Below are 18,449 nucleotides of genomic sequence, written 5' to 3' on the forward strand. Positions count from 1 at the left end.
ACATTATAGCACAAAGACTTAGCAACATGGCTTTAACATTTTGGCACTGCCATGTAACCCCTGTGCCATGCGTTAAATCTGCTACGGAAAGACATCATCTGAACAAGGACAGCGAAAACAAAACACGAAAGAGGCAACATACATGTCACATGTTGTGTGCTTTTGCTACAATGCAATCCTTTCATTACCACCAGATAACCACTGACCTTCATCGATGCTGTCGTGTTCAAGGTCATCCAGGGAGTCATCAGTAGCGTCCAGAAGGAAATCACTGACCTTGTGAGTGTCCAGTCCACCCGACAACCGCAATATACCCACCCCGTAGTTAAGGTCAAAGGCATCACTGAAAATGAAAAGAAAAAGGTCAAAACTAAATTGTGTTTTGGGGAATATGACGTATTACATTCGCGAACATACAGGAATCAGGAGCGGAGAATTGGTAAACCTTGACATGCATTCAAAGCAATCTACTTAAAGGTTCTGTCCTCCCCGTTAAGGTGGTTCTGTTCACCATCTCGAATCTGCCAGGCGTTTATTTGGAATAGGACTATCCCTAAACGCGTAACAACATTCTACAGCCTGGCTGCTCTGTGTACAGAACGGATTTTTTTTATGGATTAATTTATTTTCGGGTACTGGTGGTTTTGTGTAAAATTAATTCATATAAAAATTCTCACTCTGTACAAAACGCAGTCTTTTTGTTTGTTTGTTTGTTTGCTTAACGCCCAGCCGACCACGAAGGGCCATATCAGGGCGGTGCTGCTTTGACATTTAACGTGCGCCACACACAAGACAGAAGTCGCAGCACAGGCTTCATGTCTCACCCAGTCACATTATTCTGACACCGGACCAACCAGTCCTAGCACTAACCCCATAATGCCAGACGCCAGGGGGAGCAGCCACTAAATTGCCAATTTTAAAGTCTTAGGTATGACCCGGCCGGGGTTCGAACCCACGACCTCCCGATCACAGGGCGGACGCCTTACCACTAGGCCACCGTGCCGGTACAAAACGCAGTCAGGATGATGATGTTTGGTATGTGTCCAAGTGGAGAGATGGTCTTTCTCAATGTAATAAATACCTGAGATAGTCAGCATTACTGTTTTCACGGGAAAGACTGTGCATTTGATACACATTCAAAAACTTCTTCATAAAGAAAGTCTAGTATTCTTGTTGTTCAAGGCTACTCACTCTCGTGTTTTTCCTTTCTTCACTCTTAGTCGCAAAGGAGACACAACGAGTTGTGTAAGTTCTGTAGATTTATTAACAGCTGGAACAACGGTGACAATATCTCTCAGCACAGTGTAAGACTAAGAAAGAACAAGTGCAAGACTGGTAAAGAACAACAATACGTGTGCGCAGCCCTACTTATATATAGTTAATGGACATACGAGAATATTCGGGAAACATCGACACTAATCTGGTTAGATCTACACAGTTCCGTCTGTCCGATGAGCGTCTACGCTTACGTCATGAGTGACTGCGCACTTAATCAAAGTAAGTTCCATAATGTTCTTTATCCTTCCATTCGATTCCAGTGGTATCTAGCGATCTCCACAACACTCACTGTATGATGCCCACGTAGTTATGGACACTTCGAGGGTCCACCATCTGCCATCTGTTCTTGAAACCCATTAGCAGCATGTTGGGACGAAGCTTGCCCAGGCCTTGCGACTGAAAAAGCACGATATTTAGGATGGCAGAAAAGATACATTCGACCGAACTGTATGTGCCTAATCTTTCAATGGCATGAAATTTTTTTTTTTTTTAATCAGACCGTGATATTTTTGTTGACTTTAGCTTCATGATATTCAGAAAAAAAGAATACACAGAAACAGTTTTTCCGACCTTGCAGACCTGCTTATGTCAGGCATCTTAATAGAAAACCTACACTGTTTGTTTGTTTGTTTGTTTGTTTGTTTATTTGCTTGCTTGCTTGCTTGCTTGCTTGTTTGTTTGTTTGTTTGTTTGCTTGTTTGTTTGTTTGTTTGTTTGTTTGTTGTTGTTTTCGGTTTTTGTTTTTGTTTTTTGCTTTAGATGGTACGGACCACTTTGCAACCCTTATATAGTTAGAAAAAGAACAAATCACAGGAGTAAAACCAACCTGCAGCAGTAGCTGAGTGCCGTGCCGTACTGTGGGTGCTGCACAACTGGTGTAGAAGGCGCGTACGTTACGGTTGCGGAACCAGCGATACGCTGCTGTGCTGCGCAGGTGGCGCAAATGACGCTGCATGTCACCCTAAAGGTAAACAGTATATTTACATTTGACAGATAATGAGATTCTGACAAAAAAGAATCTACACTGGGACGATAAAACGTGACAGACATGTTCCGAATGCAACCCTAACACGAATTTAAAACGTTATGATCTACTGCACACCAGACTCGGATGGAGTTCTGACAGCCAGTTGAACTACTGCAGTATCATACTCATCGTGCTTCATGTTGCTGACTTCTAAGCAGATTAATGCTTTTCTGTTGAGACCTGTCAGCGATGTGTTGCCGCTTTTGTTTTAATCCGAGATTCTCTGAAACCTCTGTCTGACAAACCTGTCAACGAGTTCTTAAGTGACACGTGATATCGTGCCTTGTATGATTGAATTATCTAAGTAACTATTAATGGGTTTAAAAAAATTATTATTAAAAATAGTCAAACCTGAAAGACTTGAGCACACAGGAGCAGACTCTGGCGCTTGGTGATGGAGGCAGCAAAGTCCACCAGGGCGGGGCGGTTCCTGGGGTACCCTGTCAGCACCAGAATCTGAGGCCTGAAACCAGTTTGTACACAGATTTAATAAAACAAACAAAAAACTGAACAAGAACAGAATTCGAAACAGCTCATGGAATCACCACAAGAAAATCCACAAATCACCACCAGAGAATCAACTAGCTTAACATTAGCTTTGTCCCCCAAAACCTTTACTAGATGTAAGTGTTTCCAAGTTGGTGGTCGGTTCCTCGTTGCCAGATCATTTTGTGTAATTTCCAACGAAAAAGCCCCAAAAAATTGCACTTCCAGCATTGTACACATCTACTAAAAAATATCGGGTTTCCATTTAACGGTCCGCAGGAAACTTACCGGAAGTTCTTCACATGTTCATCTATGTCAACAAGTTTCAGTGTAGTCTTCAAGGCGTCGTTGTACGCATGCGCCTGGCCAGATGAACCCCAGTTCACATCTGAAGAAAAACAAAACAAAATAAACTATACCGAGGAGAACAATGTGACAACCCAAAGATACCTAGCAAAACCAGCTCAGAAACTTTCTCAAGGTAAATTACTCACTGCTTTATACGATGGCAATGTTTGTTTTACGACAGAATCCAAACACTATCGCAGTGCACACAGGCTTCTCTCTCAGGAGCTTTGAACTAACGCCGAGAAACAAAATAAACTCTCACTGAATTTAACAAGGAGTACAAACACTCTTTAACACAATACAATCCTCTACCTCCACTGGCTAAAGCCACGCGTAGTGACACAACTCTCTCACCCCCCCCCCCCCCCCCTCATTATGAGGGGTACAGCACTACGGTCTTTGCTAGGCTCCAAAGGCTCCGTCTGACCTGGTTTCCTGTGCTTGATGTAGATGAATAGGCCAGTGACCACGATGACGGTGACGAGGGCTGCCCACCAGCTGACCATGAACATGATGGCCACACACAGCAGGGCTCCCACAAGGCTTGACCATTTGTTGTACAGGCGAAATGACGGCCGGAACCCTGCAACATGCAATACAGGTCAATGCGATAGTCACAGAATGCTGACGGGTTTTTGGCGCTGAACTACACGTTGTCGTACCTGCATGCAGCGAACTGAAACGATGACAAAAGTCTGTTTTAGAGCAGTACATTATACCCCTATAATGTTGCTGACTAGATATCTTTAAATTGATGAGCCACGAGAAAAACACCAAGGCTCACTACACATGCTTTCCTCCGAAAACGGCGTATGGCTGCCTAAATGGCGGGGTAAAAAACGGTCATGCACGTAAAATTCCACTCGTGCAAAAAACACGAGTGTACGTGAGAGTTTCAGCCCACGAACGCAGAAGAAGAAGAAGACTACACATGCTTTGGCGGAGTAGGCTACCGTAGAGGCGCCAACCTCCACGCTGTTTACTCAGTGCTCAAAGTAAATGCTTTCTCTTCTTCCACATCATTTATAAGCGACCAAGGGGATTCTCGTGCCTCTAACCAGTACACGATTAACACTGGATCATTGTTAAAAGCCATACTGTTGCCGTTCAGAAATGTTGCATGCATATCAACAGTGCACGAATAACACTGGGGAATTATAAACAAAATGGTCTTTGCATATGACCAAAGAGTGATGTGTTCACTTACCTGGTGAGTTGGCGAAGGCAGCGTCAAAGCAGGAGAAGTTGATGAGAGCGTAGGCCATCAGGAAGAAGTTGGAGATGATGGGAGCGATGATGTCCAGTGAGCCTGCATAGTGGTTATCACACTCATCAGGACAACGGTTTAAGGCACAATCCTTCCTGTGTGAGCAGTTTGGTTCACCATCTAAGATCTTGTCAGGCTTTTACATGGACTAAGATCATCCCTCCACTTGTACACATACCAAAAACCAACACCGTGACTGCTTGCTGTTGCGAGTTTGAATGTTTTTAAAGAATTCATTTTGTAAATAGCCACTCGTGACTTTTACGAAAATAATTTATCAAACAAATTCACACTGTGAAAAGAGAGCACCCAGACTGTTCATGTTTGGTATGTGACCAAGCGGAGGGATTGTCTTATATATCCCGTGTAAAGAGCTGGCCAGATCGAAAACGATGAGCCCAACTACTGTTTTCACGGGAAAGAGTTGGTCTTTTTTTGCAATTCATCATCACTTGATTAACCCGAAAACGATGAGCCGAACTAGTGTTTTCACGGGAAGGAGTTGGTCTTTTTTTTGCCATTCATCATCACTTGATTAACCTGAAAACGATGAGCCGAACTACTGTTTTCCCGGGAAGGAGTAGGTATTTTTTGGCAATTCATCATCACTTGATTAACCTGAAAACGATGAGCCGAACTACTGTTTTCACCGGAAGGAGTAGGTATTTTTTTGCAATTCATCATCACTTGATTAACCTGAAAACGATGAGCCGAACTACTGTTTTCCCGGGAAGGAGTAGGTATTTTTTGGCAATTCATCATCACTTGATTAACCTGAAAACGATGAGCCGAACTAGTGTTTTCCCGGGAAGGAGTTGGTCTTTTTTTGCCATTCATCATCACTTGATTAACCTGAAAACGATGAGCCGAACTACTGTTTTCACCGGAAGGAGTAGGTATTTTTTTGCAATTCATCATCACTTGATTAACCTGAAAACGATGAGCCGAACTACTGTTTTCACGGGAAGGAGTAGGTCTTTTTTTGCAATTCATCATCACTTGATTAACCTGAAAACTTGTGACCCAACGCAACACCTTGCGATAGGCATTTGCCTTGCAGTACTATAGTACCAATACCTTTTGCAGTCTTGTGAACATCACTAGTATACGATTTGTTCATGGAGATGTGAACAAGAACACGAACACAATCCCTAAAGCCTGTCCTTAACTGGGCGAAGTCGACTACGCGAAGCTGGCCGCACGGAGCTTTAGCACCGACTTCGCCAAGTCAAGGGCTCAATTAAGGGCAGGTTTTTAGACCTACATTTGCCATGGTGATTGTTTTCTTCATATTTAATTTTTTTGAACTTTACTTTCACAACTTAAACCCTAGTTCCAGACTATCTTATTATCAGGAGCGCAGAGATCTCACCGATGCACGTCATCCCGAGACAGATGATGAAGGTAAGGAAGTATCCACGCCTGGGTTCGCCATTTTTCCCGTACCCCTTGGCGAAGAAGCCGATAAAGGGAAACAGCTTGTCCTTACCCAGAGCCTGAAAAAAAATAAGAACTGACTTTGACACAAATCCTTACAGTGCTAGCATTTATGTAAAATCATTTCTATTGATAGAAATCTTCTTTTTTTTACATTTAGTCAAGTTTTGGCTAAATGTTTTAACATAGAGGGGGAATCGAGACGAGGGTCGTGGTGTATGTGTGTGTGTGTGTGTGTGTGTGTGTGTGTGTGTGTGTGTGTCTGTCTGTCTGTCTGTCTGTCTGTGCGTGTGTCTGAGGGGGGGGGTGGATGTTTCTTCTTGTGTGTTTTCTTTACTCAAACCTGCTTGAATGTTTCGGTTCAAACTGAAATGCAAACTAATGAGAGAGGCAACGCAAGAGATGAAAAGTCATGCACGAATGAACTCTGCGAGATATAATTATGTTTGGATTCTATTTCTTTCAAAATCTCTTTCAAAAAGAGTCATGGTCCAGTGATGCCTTTCAAAGTTTTATTATAAAACATCAACAACAACAACAACTGCATGACACAGGATTATAAATGTTCATTAGTTTGCAGCATTTCTGCAAAAAAAGGACTGACGGATATTGACACATGATATTTACATTCAGTACACACAAAGATGCATCATCATACGAGGCAACGGATATTGACACATGATATTTATATTCAGTACACACAAAGATGCATCATCATACGAGGCAACGGATATTGACACATGATATTTATATTCAGTACACACAAAGATGCATCATCATACGAGGCAACGGATATTGACACATGATATTTATATTCAGTACACACAAAGATGCATCATCATACGAGGCAACGGATATTGACACATGATATTTATATTCAGTACACACAAAGATGCATCATCATACGAGGCCCGATTGCTCATATTGGCACGATAGTTTGTATCCTGAGTCCATACCTGGAAGACTTTAGGTGCGCTGACAAGACTTGCGAGTGCAGAGGACAGAGTTGCCGAGAAGATACCGGCGTAGATGAGTGGTTCGAACGCTGACGCCACGCTCATAATCTGTTTGTAAGCAGCAAAAACCCGTTTGATAAATTGTATATATTCGTTTCAATATTCTGTTATAAAATAAGTAATCCACGCACATAAGTATGCAAGACAGTGCACCCCCCACCCCCCCCCCCCCCCCAGCCGACACATCACATACGCACGCACGTACGCGCGCTCACACACACACATACACACACTGGGACGAGCACCCACACACACACACACACACACACACTGGGACAAGCACACACACACAAACACACACACACACACACACACACACACACACACACACACACTCACACACACTATGTCCTCCATCCCCCTTCAACCACTCACTCCATGAGTGTTGTGCATGCCGTATTCGCAAGTGGTGTTGTCCCCACAATGCCGAATGTCATCCAAGGTCAAAGTCACGTTGGTGGCTATGGTAGTGGCGTCCCCAATGGCGTCTCTGAGCATACAGCTTCCGGTGATCCAGATGATGGCTAGGTACACGATAGTGGTCAAGAGAATGGCCAAGAATGTGCCCTTGGGGATGGCCGTAGAAGGATTCTGCCAAGTAAGACTGACCATTGAGTAATATGTTTCGGCCAAGTTGGTTCATCACCTCAATAACATACGACTCTAAAACTGGTTCTTGCGTGTGTGTCTCTCAATCAAAAAGCTATATAATCTTAACACTTGAGTAATTATATATATACTGATTATTTATGTGAATGTATTTTAATTCATTTCGTTGATTCGTTCTATACATGTGTGTGTTTGGGTGTGCTAGATCTGAGTTGGTGTCTTCTTAATCGCAATATCAAAGCTAATTCGCAACCTTTGGGAATAAAAAATCTGTGTTCTGTAATAATAATTGATGAAAAAGCACACTGACCTTGAGGTCACCGGAAATGTTGGCTCCCGCTAAGATGCCGGTGGCTGCCGGGAAGAAAATGGCGAAGACAGTGAAGAAACTGTAGTCGACTCCGTGATACTTCCTGAAATCTGGTCCTATGTTTTGCAGGAAAACTTTCTCTGAAAAAAAGTCAGAATGTTCAACCTGTTCAACAAAATGTGCGATAAATTGACCGCACTCGACCGCCACAGACCAAGATGTCATTTCTTTTAACAGTATTCCAGGTGAAAAAGCGTTCAGAAAATTGTCGTAAGTAAAATAAAACCACACCTTTAACGACATGCTGAGGTGTTTTAAAATCTAGAGTCTACCTTCCATAGCAAAACAGAATTTCTGTTTTATGATTCTGGAACAATAACACTTTTTTCAATTATGTTTTTATTAAGGCAAATCCAAGATAGCGGCCCCATGTTATTACTTTAGGAATGAGTCTTTTCTTCGCAAACATTTTCCTTTTTGCCTTTAAAGGTGCAACATCCCTGCCCACCGCTTGCCAACGTACACAGAAAGGCAACGCTTCTTCTCTCTTCTTCTTCTTCGCAACATTTTTCGCCTAGATAAGCGCCTGTCTGCCAAAGGGCTTGATCACACCTACCGTCGTAGCCCACAAAGCCCAGATGTGCATGATCACACCTACCGTCGTAGCCCACGAAGCCCAGCCTCCTCTTGTCCTCGGAGGGCGGGATGAAGGTGCCGACGAAAAAGTTGACGATGGAGATGATGAGGATGACGAGCAGCACCAGCTGTGCCTTGGTCTCAAAGTCCAGACCGATCATCACCACCCCCAGCAATAACACCGTCACGCCCACACCTATCACTCTGACGTCATGCACCGCGTCACCCGTGATGACGGCGCCGTTGTCCTGATGACGACACAATGACGTTAGAGTACGGTTTACCTCAAGTGCTTCGTTTGTTACCCATAAATGAACTTAACAGTTCTTGCGATTGAATGTCCATGTCTCTGACGCGAGACGAAGCTTCCAAGCACATAAATCGTTCACCATAATCTTATTAGCAGATAAAAATTAAAAAGGCGAAATTACTACATTTAGTCAAGCTGTCGAACTCACGGAATGAAACTGAACGCACTGTAGTTTTTCACCAAGACAGTACAGCTTGACCAAAATTTCAACCAATTTGGTTGAAAAATGAGAACAAAAATTCACGAAAAGCCGAATATGACATAATCAAAGCTATCTATCAAAAAAATGAAAAAAACCGTCTGGAGATACCATACTCAGAATCTCTCATGTCAAGTTTCATGAACATCGGTCCAGTAGTTTTCTCTGAATCGCTCTACACACACACACACACACAGACACACATACACACATACACCACGACCCTCGTCTCGATTCCCCCTCTACGTTAAAACATTTAGTCAAAACTTGACTAAATGTAAAAAACACGTCTCATACCACCTTTAAGGTGCTGTTACTTACATTTCCAATGACCTCACTGTATTTCAACAATCAAACATTCAGCTTAATACTTCTTTCCTACACAATAAAGAGATCCATGACTATGTGGCACGCTGATTTGAGATGATCTAGGCCCAGCTACCGACATACCAGACACAGACTCGTCTTCGATATTTTTCATAACTGCAATGATTATTGCACTTCTGGCAAACAGTGCGAGTGAATAATAGGTCTTAAAATCCATCCCGACCATCACCATCCTCAGAGACAACATCGTCACGCCGACAACTATCACTCTGAAATGACTCTGATGGGGACACCATGACGTGAGAATGTCCCTAATGCACTACGCACATACAATGACGTATATATTTTAAATTCGTTGTTGATAGTGATAAACGAGTAACACTCTTTAATCATTTGATTGAATTCCTGTGTCTTTAACTATACAATTAGTGCAACCGACTTGTGCTTGAATACCAGCGTTTCCAGCATAATACAACTTCGAAAGTGTTGATGTCAACTTTAGCTCTACCCGCCTTTACCATTATTTTTAACTATGACCGCAACTGAAATTTCAAATCTATAATTTGATTAAAGTTTCAATAAAATGTTCATTAAAAGAAGGGATGATTGTTTTGTACCTTGACCAAGTCTCGCACAGTCTCTGCAAATCCCACGACGTACAAGGCGGCAGCCACAGCGTTGGCCAAGGAGAAAATGACACCAATGGCACCACCAAACTCCGGACCTAGACTGCGCGAGATCATGTAGTAGGCACCACCTGCAAACACAGAGTCCCAAATTAACTCTTGCTTCAACAGTCAAATGGTTATTATATGTCCCGTGACTCGAACATGCTTCACATTTTAATATTCCCTTCCTAGGCTCAAAAGGAGTGACTCAAATAGTGGACTGTTAACTGACTGTCTTAGTGTATGTCTAACAATTCGTACAACATGTATTTGAAAAAGAGAGTGGCCATACAACTCTCTGCCTGTCTCTTTGCATGGCTGTCTCTCTGCGTGCCTGCGTGTCTGCGTGTGTGTGTGCGTGTGTGTGTGTGTGTGTGTGTGTGTGTGTGTGTGTGTGTGTGTGTGTGTGTGTGTGTGTGTGTGCGTGCGTATGTGTGCGTGCGTATGTGTGCGTCTGTGTGTGTGGATGTTCATTTGTCCGTCTGTATGTCAGCCTGTCTGTCTGTCTGTCTGTCTGTCTATTGTTGAGTCTCTCCATCTCAAATATGCATGTTTTGTGAGTGTCAATCTGTGTGTCTCTATATGTACTCAGTGTCTGTATACTTCTCTGCATAATTATATACAAGCCTTAGAAAGCGTTCACTGACCTCCTTTGACCTCGCCGTTGGTGCAGATGGCCGCCATGGACATAGTGGTGAGAGTAGTGACCATAGCAGCGAGCAACACAATGACGGAAGCCAGGCCAATCCCTGCTTGACCGGTGATCCAGGTCAGCCGCAAGAACAGCATCACTCCGAAGATGTTTAGCAGACATCGCACCTAACACGATACGAATACAGCCTTTACAGTGCTGTTCCTCTGTGTGGATTCTACCACAGATCTGTCCAGGATTTCCCATGGGAGGAAGAGCATCCTTCCACTGGTTGGCAGTTAGCTAAATCATTCTCATCAGTGTTTGCAAAAGAGAAAAGCGAGACAGACAGACAGACACAGAGAGATAAGATCGAATTGGAAACAAATTGCAAATCGTAAATGAACCGTTTTAGGTCAGTCTGCAACATTTCTTGGATGTACGTTTGTGCCCAGTCGTAGCTGGTCTTATTAACAAATTCGCGTGTGTGTTTGTAGTCTGTAACAGCATTTTTATAAAAAAGATAATAAAGATTTTTTTTCTGTCCTGCAGAAACTCAAGCGTGGGATACCGTTTCTTGGACTGAACTCACTAGAACTCCCTGGATCCATCCGTTCTTTTGAGAGTCCGGGGCTGTCTTTGGACCTTCTTCTGTCTCCTTGTCGTCTTCAAGGTCGTCGCCAAGGGTGAACGTTGATTTGGTCGGAGATTCCTGAACATGAGAGAGAGAGTCAGTTGCAAGTGAAACAGACGTTAAACGTTTTGATATTGGTACTTTAGGGGTATGTGTATAAATAGGTTTTTGCAGCTTCACATAATCGTTAGTTAATTACAATTCACTTTGATGTTGTGGATGCGTAGAAAGAATTTCACATCTTTCTTGTTTCGTTGGCTTGAATTGTTCTCGTTACCTACTCTGACTCCCTTTACCCCCTGCAACATTAAATGGCCTGTTCTGTGTGCAAACATACTTCTTTTGCCCAAACAGGACAATTTGTGACCCTCCGCCACGAAATGAGTCGCATGTCACCTCGCGCGGTTCTGCGCTAGGCTTAATAAAAATCCGGGGAGTGTCTGGTAACAGTGTGATGGTCACCTTAGTCACAGGCTTATAACTCAAACAGTTTTCGCTCTTTTCTAAAACGGTTTTCACCACTGGATAGAGCATAAAAAAACTCTTCAGAAAAATGTAAAAATATGAAAATCATGCAAAGGTGACATGCGGCTCATTCCGTGGTGGAGGGTCACATTTGAACCACAGAAGAATACAGATCGGCTAAACTGGCAGAACGGTAAGCTTTTTGACAGGGCACACAGCTTTGCTAATTCAGAGAGAGAGAGAAAGAGAGAAAGAGAGAGAGAGAGAGAGAGAGAGAGAGAGAGAGAGAGAGAGAGAAAAGAGATAGAGAGAGAGTTAGAGAGAGAGAGAGACACACACACACACACACACACACACACACACACAGACAGACAGACAGACAGAGACAGACAGACAGACCCTTACAGACAGGCTGGTTCAGAATAGCGAATAGTCCTTAATATCATTTTCCTCCAACATCAATTCAACAGAGTTGCTCATTTTGTCGTATGTATTCATAATAATAATACAGGCCCCACACCTAAGCCCCGAAGCTCTGTGTCCTGAGAAATAAGACAAAAGTCTACACACCACATCTTGAATAATGTGGATGTCAATCTTGCCGATGACAACTAAAAAACATTCAGCAGCACATTAATCATGGCACATGTTAGGGACCCTTTGCATTACGATTTACAACACCTGTCACTCTCTCGTGTTTTTTGTGCTTTTTAACTGACAAGACATAAAGATATACTCGTCACTATATCGTTTCATCTCCCTCTAACGACCCCCCCCTTACAAAGACAAACAGGCAGACAGACAGACAGGCAGACAGACAGACAGACACACATACACACACACACACACACACACTGCCACACACACGCACACACACACTCACACACACTTTCTTTTCTCTCTCTCTCTCTCTCTCTCTCTCTCTCTCTCTCTCTCTCTCTCTCTCTCTCTCTCTTTCTACACCCCCCCCCTTACCCCTGCATGAAGTCTGCCAACGTTAACATCTTTATTTGTTCTTGGCCTAAGAAAATGTGTTTGGTTGATAAATCTTACGTCTACCCTGAATGTTGTTTTGTAGGATAGCTTGGCGGGTTGTAAAAGGCGTAAATGAATGCCAAGATAAATTTAAAATTCTAAGGGACTTGTTAAAAACCATGTTCGCCAAGAGACAAGCCCATAAAAGCTGCCTGACGGTTAAATGGCAAATCCTACTTGAGGTCTGATATATGAGTGAAAAATGAATTCGGAGCATCGGTTTTTGCCCTGATTTACATCAGCGAGCGTTGTACGACTACTACTAGACATAAAACTGAGCAAAACAAAAATCACGCACTGTTACCATCTCTTTAGCTTCAAATGAAGCGGAAAACAAAATATTCAGGTAGTCTGGATGTATCCTCTTGACAAAACTTCTAAATTCCGATGGTCACGATATTTCAGCGAATACAAACCCAAACAAAAAAGAATTCGTCCACACTTTTAAATTTCGAAACTGATGTAGGCCTACAGACAGACATGCCGGCTGGTCAGTAAAGAAATATACCCCCCCCCCCCCCCCGACCCACAAGACACACACAAACTCGCACAAACTCACACGCACACACAGGCACGCACGCACGAACGCATGCATGTTCTCTCTCTCTCTCTCTCTCTCTCTCTCTCTCTCTCTCTCTCTCTCTCTCTCTCTCTCTCTCTCTCTGTCTCTCCTCCACCCATTGCACACCGGTTGGACCGTACATAAGGTAACGTTAAATTATGCTTGCGCAACGCATGTGGGAGTATCACTTATAACCTCAGGATATCTCTTATCCTGTTGCGTAACGTTCAACCCGCTGCACAAGAGGAATTTATTGATACCTTATGTTCGGTCGTACCGGTGTGTAATACCTCTCTCTCTCTCTCTCTCTCTCTCTCTCTCTCTCTCTCTCTCTCTCTCTCTCTCTCTCTCTCTCTCTCTCTCTCTCTCTCTCTCTCTCTCTCTCTCTCTCTCTCTTTCTCTCTCTCTCTCTCTCTCCATCCGTGGACACGTACTGATACGCGAATACTCTCCCCATCACCTCACGATCTGTCTCCACCCCCTCCTGTTCTCTCTCTTTCTCTTTCACGTCCCCGCACCCCCAATACCCCCACCCCCGCACCCGACTCACCGGTTCCTCCCGCAGCTGGTAGATGGTAGGCCTGGCCCGGTAGCCGTCCTGGTCAAGCGAGTAGCGGTAGTGGTCAGCATGGGGCAGCGACTCTTGCGGGTCCCAGAACGACACGTCACTCAGCTCACTGCCCCGGCGACTGTGCATGGAGAAGATGGAGATGCGAGGCGACCTCCCAAGGCCGGGACCTTGGCCTTGACCTTCAAGGTCATAGCCTTGCTCCAACATGGAGGAACGGCGGCGGTCGGGAGGAAGGAAGTAGGATTGGAGGGAGTCTTGGATGATCTGGGGGATCTGGTCGATCATCACCATGGACCCTTTGTGGCTGGGCACCACGTTGCTACTATTGCTCTCTGTGCCCACTGACGTCTGTGTGCATGAGAGAAAGGGATTCAAATCAACGGATCCAAGGGCTAATGGATTCAAGCTTCAGTGGTTCCAAGAATTAATTATGCGTGGGATCGATGGATCCAGCAATGGGTCGATGAAATCAAAGGTCAACTCCGCCTCACAGGAGATTTACAGAACGATTTAAGCTTGTCGCAAAAGAAGCTAAACTAACACGATGAAACACACAAAGAACCGTTTTTGGCAGCATTTATGATTCATACAGATCGCGTGCGTTGCTATTTAGCTACCGTAAACCATAAAGGCGATTCAGTGGTTTATTCCAGGCGTCCACCGTCGTTTGCTTACTGTTTACACTTGCCGCCTATCGAGTCCGCTCTAGTTGTATTGATATCGTTTAGCTTCAACGAAACTATCAAATTCCTCAATTTCAGAACAAATCTTGCTTCACTAAAATGTAGTGTCCATCGACTCTCGCATCCATTGACCCTTGAATCTATTAAGCATATGATCCATTGGCAAGCATTGCTGCAATTGGATCAGTGAATGAATTCAAAGATATATATATGAATCCAAGGGCCGGAGGATCCCTTCATTGAGCCCTTCTGGGCCTATCGACCCTTGGCGCTTTATCATTCCAATTCGATCCATTTGTCTTTCACATTGGATCCATAGACTTACGCCCTGGAGAAGATGGCTATTCCGGCAAGGCACAACACAAAACACACGTGCACACAGCACACTGACCTACTCTCACTACAGAAGGAGGGCTCATCAGCACAGCATCACTGCAGAATGGGGGAGTGAAAGCCACGGTCTACGCTGGCCTCAATAAGCAAGCATCGTTTCGGACATTCACTATCAGAAAATGAAATTAAGCACAAGCCAAGGCAATGCACTTGACCTTCTGCGGAGAAAAGATACCTGTCAGTGCAATCGAAGATCAATAACGATTACGATCAATGATCATTATATACGGAGTTGACGCGTTACACCAGTCTCCGTGCCCACCTCCTTGTTATGCCGTATCTTATACCCTGGTTTTTCTTCGTATTGCTGTATGAGCAAAACATCTGACACAACAAGGTCTTGAAAAAGAAAAGTCATAAAATACGATGTGTTCAATGTGTCATCAAAATTAAAGTGTTTTTTTTATGGTTTAAACATTATTTAAATGAGATCAACTAAATAATGATACATGTACATGAGCCAAATCTCTTGGAGGAAAAGCTCAAGCTAATCCCTACGTTACGTGGCCCTGGACAAAACACATTTACATTTTAAAGATTTTAAAGGTAACTTTCTTCACGGGCAACTCGTCAAGTCATTCACCACGGATCTTCCAAGCTTTTCAATGGGAGACTAGAGCATGCTTCCTTCGGAACATTTACCAATTTACCAACTATCGGTCGTGGCTGGTGTTTGTACAAAGTTGGATTTTAGCTGTCAAATTAATTCCGTAACTGACAAAAGTGTCAACATGCGAAATTACTTCAACAAAAATAGCTTGATTTTGTGTATAATTATAAGTTCAAGTGGAAGGGGGCTTTCGTTCTGTGTAAAAGCTGGACAGATCTGTGATGATCGACCTGATCGTTCTGATGTATGTCTTAAAGCGGGCTGATTCAGGGAAAAGGATATATGGTTGTACTTAGTCTTCAAGGCTGATTCAGGAAAAAGGATATGGTAGTACTTTGTCTTAAAGGCTGAATCATGAAAAAGGGATATGATTGTACTTAGTCTTCAAGGCTGATTCTGGAAAAAGGGATATGGTTGTACTTAGTCTTCATGACTGATTCAGGAAAAAGGGATATGGTTGTACTTAGTCTTCAAGGCTGATTCAGGAAAAAGGGATATTGTTGTACTTAGTCTTCAAGGCTGATTCAGGAAAAAGGATATGGTTGTACTTAGTCTTCAAGGCTGATTCAGGAAAAAGGATATGGTTGTACTTAGTCTTCAAGGCTGATTCAGGAAAAAGGGATATGGTTGTACTTAGTCTTCAAGGCTGATTCAGGAAAAAGGATATGGTTGTACTTAGTCTTCAAGGCTGATTCAGGAAAAAGTATATGGTAGTACTTTGTCTTAAAGGCTGAATCATGAAAAAGGATATGGTTGTACTTAGTCTTCAAGGCTGATTCAAGAAAAAGGATATGGTTGTACTTAGTCTTCAAGGCTGATTCAAGAAAAAGGATATGGTTGTACTTTGTCTTAAAGGCTGAATCATGAAAAAGGATATGGTAGTACTTAGTCCTAAAGGCTGGTTTATGAAAAAGGATAAGGCAGTACTTAGTAATATAAGTACCTTTCTGTTGTGGTGAGAGATGCGGCGCGCACCCCGCAGCACACCGCCGTCATGAGAAATCCTCCGGGCTCCTTTCATGGCTCCGGGCTTCTTCTCGTACACCGGGTGCAGCTGGCTTAGGAAGCGTGAACTTTTGTAGTCATAGTCGTCATCTTCTTCATCATCTTTCTCTTCATCCTCACCATTGTGGTTGGTCCCAGTGTTGTTGTTGGCTGCGCTGTCTGAGTTCTCTTCCACTTCTACGATAACGGTATTGGTCAGTGGGTTTGGTTGGGAGCTGGAGGGATGGCAGAGAGGGAATGGGGTGCTCCTTTCGACACCGGAGTCGCTTTCGGCCAAGTTCTTGTCGTGAGGGGCTACGATTTTGACCCTAGGGCCTGTGGGAGATGTTCTTTGCGGGATAGGATTGCCTACTTGTCCGTCTTTGTAACCAGCAGTTTCTCTTTCGTTTCTCCAGTTCTGTCCATCATCGCTTCTTTGGCTGAACTTTGGGTGAGGTGGCAAAACATAAACGCCAGATTTTCGTGATTGTCTTCGGCCGTTGTCTCGTTCTTTATCACCCTCACTCGTTGCATTGGTCTCATGAGTGACTTTATTCGCAGCCGCAGGAGTGAACTTCGTTGCAGCTGCAGGATTGAATTTATTATCAGGCGCAGGAGTGAATTTATTTGAAACCGCATTTACCCCTCCTCTACCGTCATTTCTCTTCACATTTTCGTAGTGAGGCACTTGCTGAGGGTTATTAAACACTCCATTCACATTCGCGCCGTCGCTGAATCTTCTCGTCTGCTCGGCCGGAAAGGACCGAGCGGAGTCGTTTCCCGTCAAAGTTTCCGGTAGGGTTCGTGGAGATTTCTCGCTGAAGCTGTTACGTACGTAAACGTTACTTGCCGCGTTCTGTTTTGGTGCGTAGGGTTGTGTGTTCACAGATTGTCCAGGGGTGTCGATGGCCTTTGAAGTCCTAATGTTGATGACCGTTTTGTTAGGGTCGTCTGTTCCCCGTTCCATTATTCGTTGTGCTCGACAGCCTGTTGACTAAGTCAGTCAATGGTGGTAGAGTTTCTTGACAAGTTTTATTGAAATTTGAGTTCAGTTGGCCTCGGCTGGTGTGCACAATCGTCTGTCTTGTGTTTTTTGTCTGGGTGCAGAACTGAACTGTTCACGAAAATAATTTAGGAGCATTGATACACGTAGTGACAAAGTTGGTCCAAATTCATGCTGCAGGTCTGTGGAAAAAAATAGACAGTGACATAGAGAAATAAAGGTACGAAAATAAAAACAAAAGAAAACAAAGGGAAATATCACAGGCAAATATACAAAAAAATAATCAGACCGATAGACAACTGATCGATAAATGAATTAAAAAAAGGGCCGAAATACACACACACACACACACACACACACACACACACACACACACACACACACACACACACACTGGTGCAAAGCAACGAATTTCAAAATGAGATACAAACGGTCTACAATACTAAATACTACACAACTGCAATACTACAGAAAAACAAACAACAACAACAACAACAATAACAACAGCTCACTGTTCTTCACAAAATATAACACACACCTCAAGATTCAAACGAGTAAACGTTTGTCGGTCCAGGTGCAAACGTCCTACGGACGGGCGAGCAATGCAACACAACGCAACACAGTCTAAAGAAGTCTCAAGACAAGACCTTTTCTTATATATACATATCTGCTTGGCCAACCGTGCAATTTTCTACTCATCCTCGCGACATCACTGGCGGAAAAAACAGCTTTCTTAATGATGGGGTCTCTTGTTCTTTTAGTTGTGCGTCTTCGGCAAGAAACTTGACACGATGAAGATAAGGATCAGAGAAGTGGGAGTGGGAATTACATTTGACAACGACAATTCTTTTCATTTTTACGAAGGTATTTGAATAAGTCGTGGTCTGCCTTGTTACATTCGGCCCTCGCGCTAACGAGGGACTAATCTATAACAAACGAAAAGAAGGAGACGATAGAAAT

At 43.5% G+C, this 18,449-nt stretch overlaps 1 protein-coding gene across 2 annotated transcripts in view; it reads right to left on the reverse strand.

Moving 5' to 3' along the window:
- LOC138979721 (solute carrier family 12 member 3-like) overlaps nucleotides 1-18,105 on the reverse strand; it is a 24,434-nt gene extending 6,329 nt beyond the window's left edge. Inside the window, exons 1-18 of one of the 2 annotated variants that reach the window (XM_070352460.1) lie at nucleotides 18,028-18,105; nucleotides 16,446-17,671; nucleotides 13,796-14,164; nucleotides 11,142-11,261; nucleotides 10,566-10,737; nucleotides 9,868-10,007; nucleotides 8,437-8,662; nucleotides 7,779-7,918; nucleotides 7,235-7,450; nucleotides 6,800-6,907; nucleotides 5,779-5,902; nucleotides 4,347-4,448; nucleotides 3,567-3,722; nucleotides 3,080-3,179; nucleotides 2,657-2,768; nucleotides 2,105-2,239; nucleotides 1,568-1,674; nucleotides 207-343 (exon numbers count right to left, since the gene is read on the reverse strand). In XM_070352460.1, the coding sequence (XP_070208561.1) occupies nucleotides 207-343; nucleotides 1,568-1,674; nucleotides 2,105-2,239; nucleotides 2,657-2,768; nucleotides 3,080-3,179; nucleotides 3,567-3,722; nucleotides 4,347-4,448; nucleotides 5,779-5,902; nucleotides 6,800-6,907; nucleotides 7,235-7,450; nucleotides 7,779-7,918; nucleotides 8,437-8,662; nucleotides 9,868-10,007; nucleotides 10,566-10,737; nucleotides 11,142-11,261; nucleotides 13,796-14,164; nucleotides 16,446-17,453 (3,472 nt within the window). In that variant the 5' untranslated portion in view covers nucleotides 17,454-17,671; nucleotides 18,028-18,105. Of the gene's footprint in view, nucleotides 1-206; nucleotides 344-1,567; nucleotides 1,675-2,104; nucleotides 2,240-2,656; nucleotides 2,769-3,079; nucleotides 3,180-3,566; nucleotides 3,723-4,346; nucleotides 4,449-5,778; nucleotides 5,903-6,799; nucleotides 6,908-7,234; nucleotides 7,451-7,778; nucleotides 7,919-8,436; nucleotides 8,663-9,867; nucleotides 10,008-10,565; nucleotides 10,738-11,141; nucleotides 11,262-13,795; nucleotides 14,165-16,445; nucleotides 17,672-18,001 lie in introns of both variants that reach the window. The other variant, XM_070352468.1, reaches the window with a different exon arrangement.
- Between the last annotated feature and the right edge of the window lie 344 nt (nucleotides 18,106-18,449).

This window comes from Littorina saxatilis, linkage group LG1 (genome assembly GCF_037325665.1).
Source record: "Littorina saxatilis isolate snail1 linkage group LG1, US_GU_Lsax_2.0, whole genome shotgun sequence".
Lineage (NCBI taxonomy): Eukaryota > Metazoa > Mollusca > Gastropoda > Littorinimorpha > Littorinidae > Littorina > Littorina saxatilis.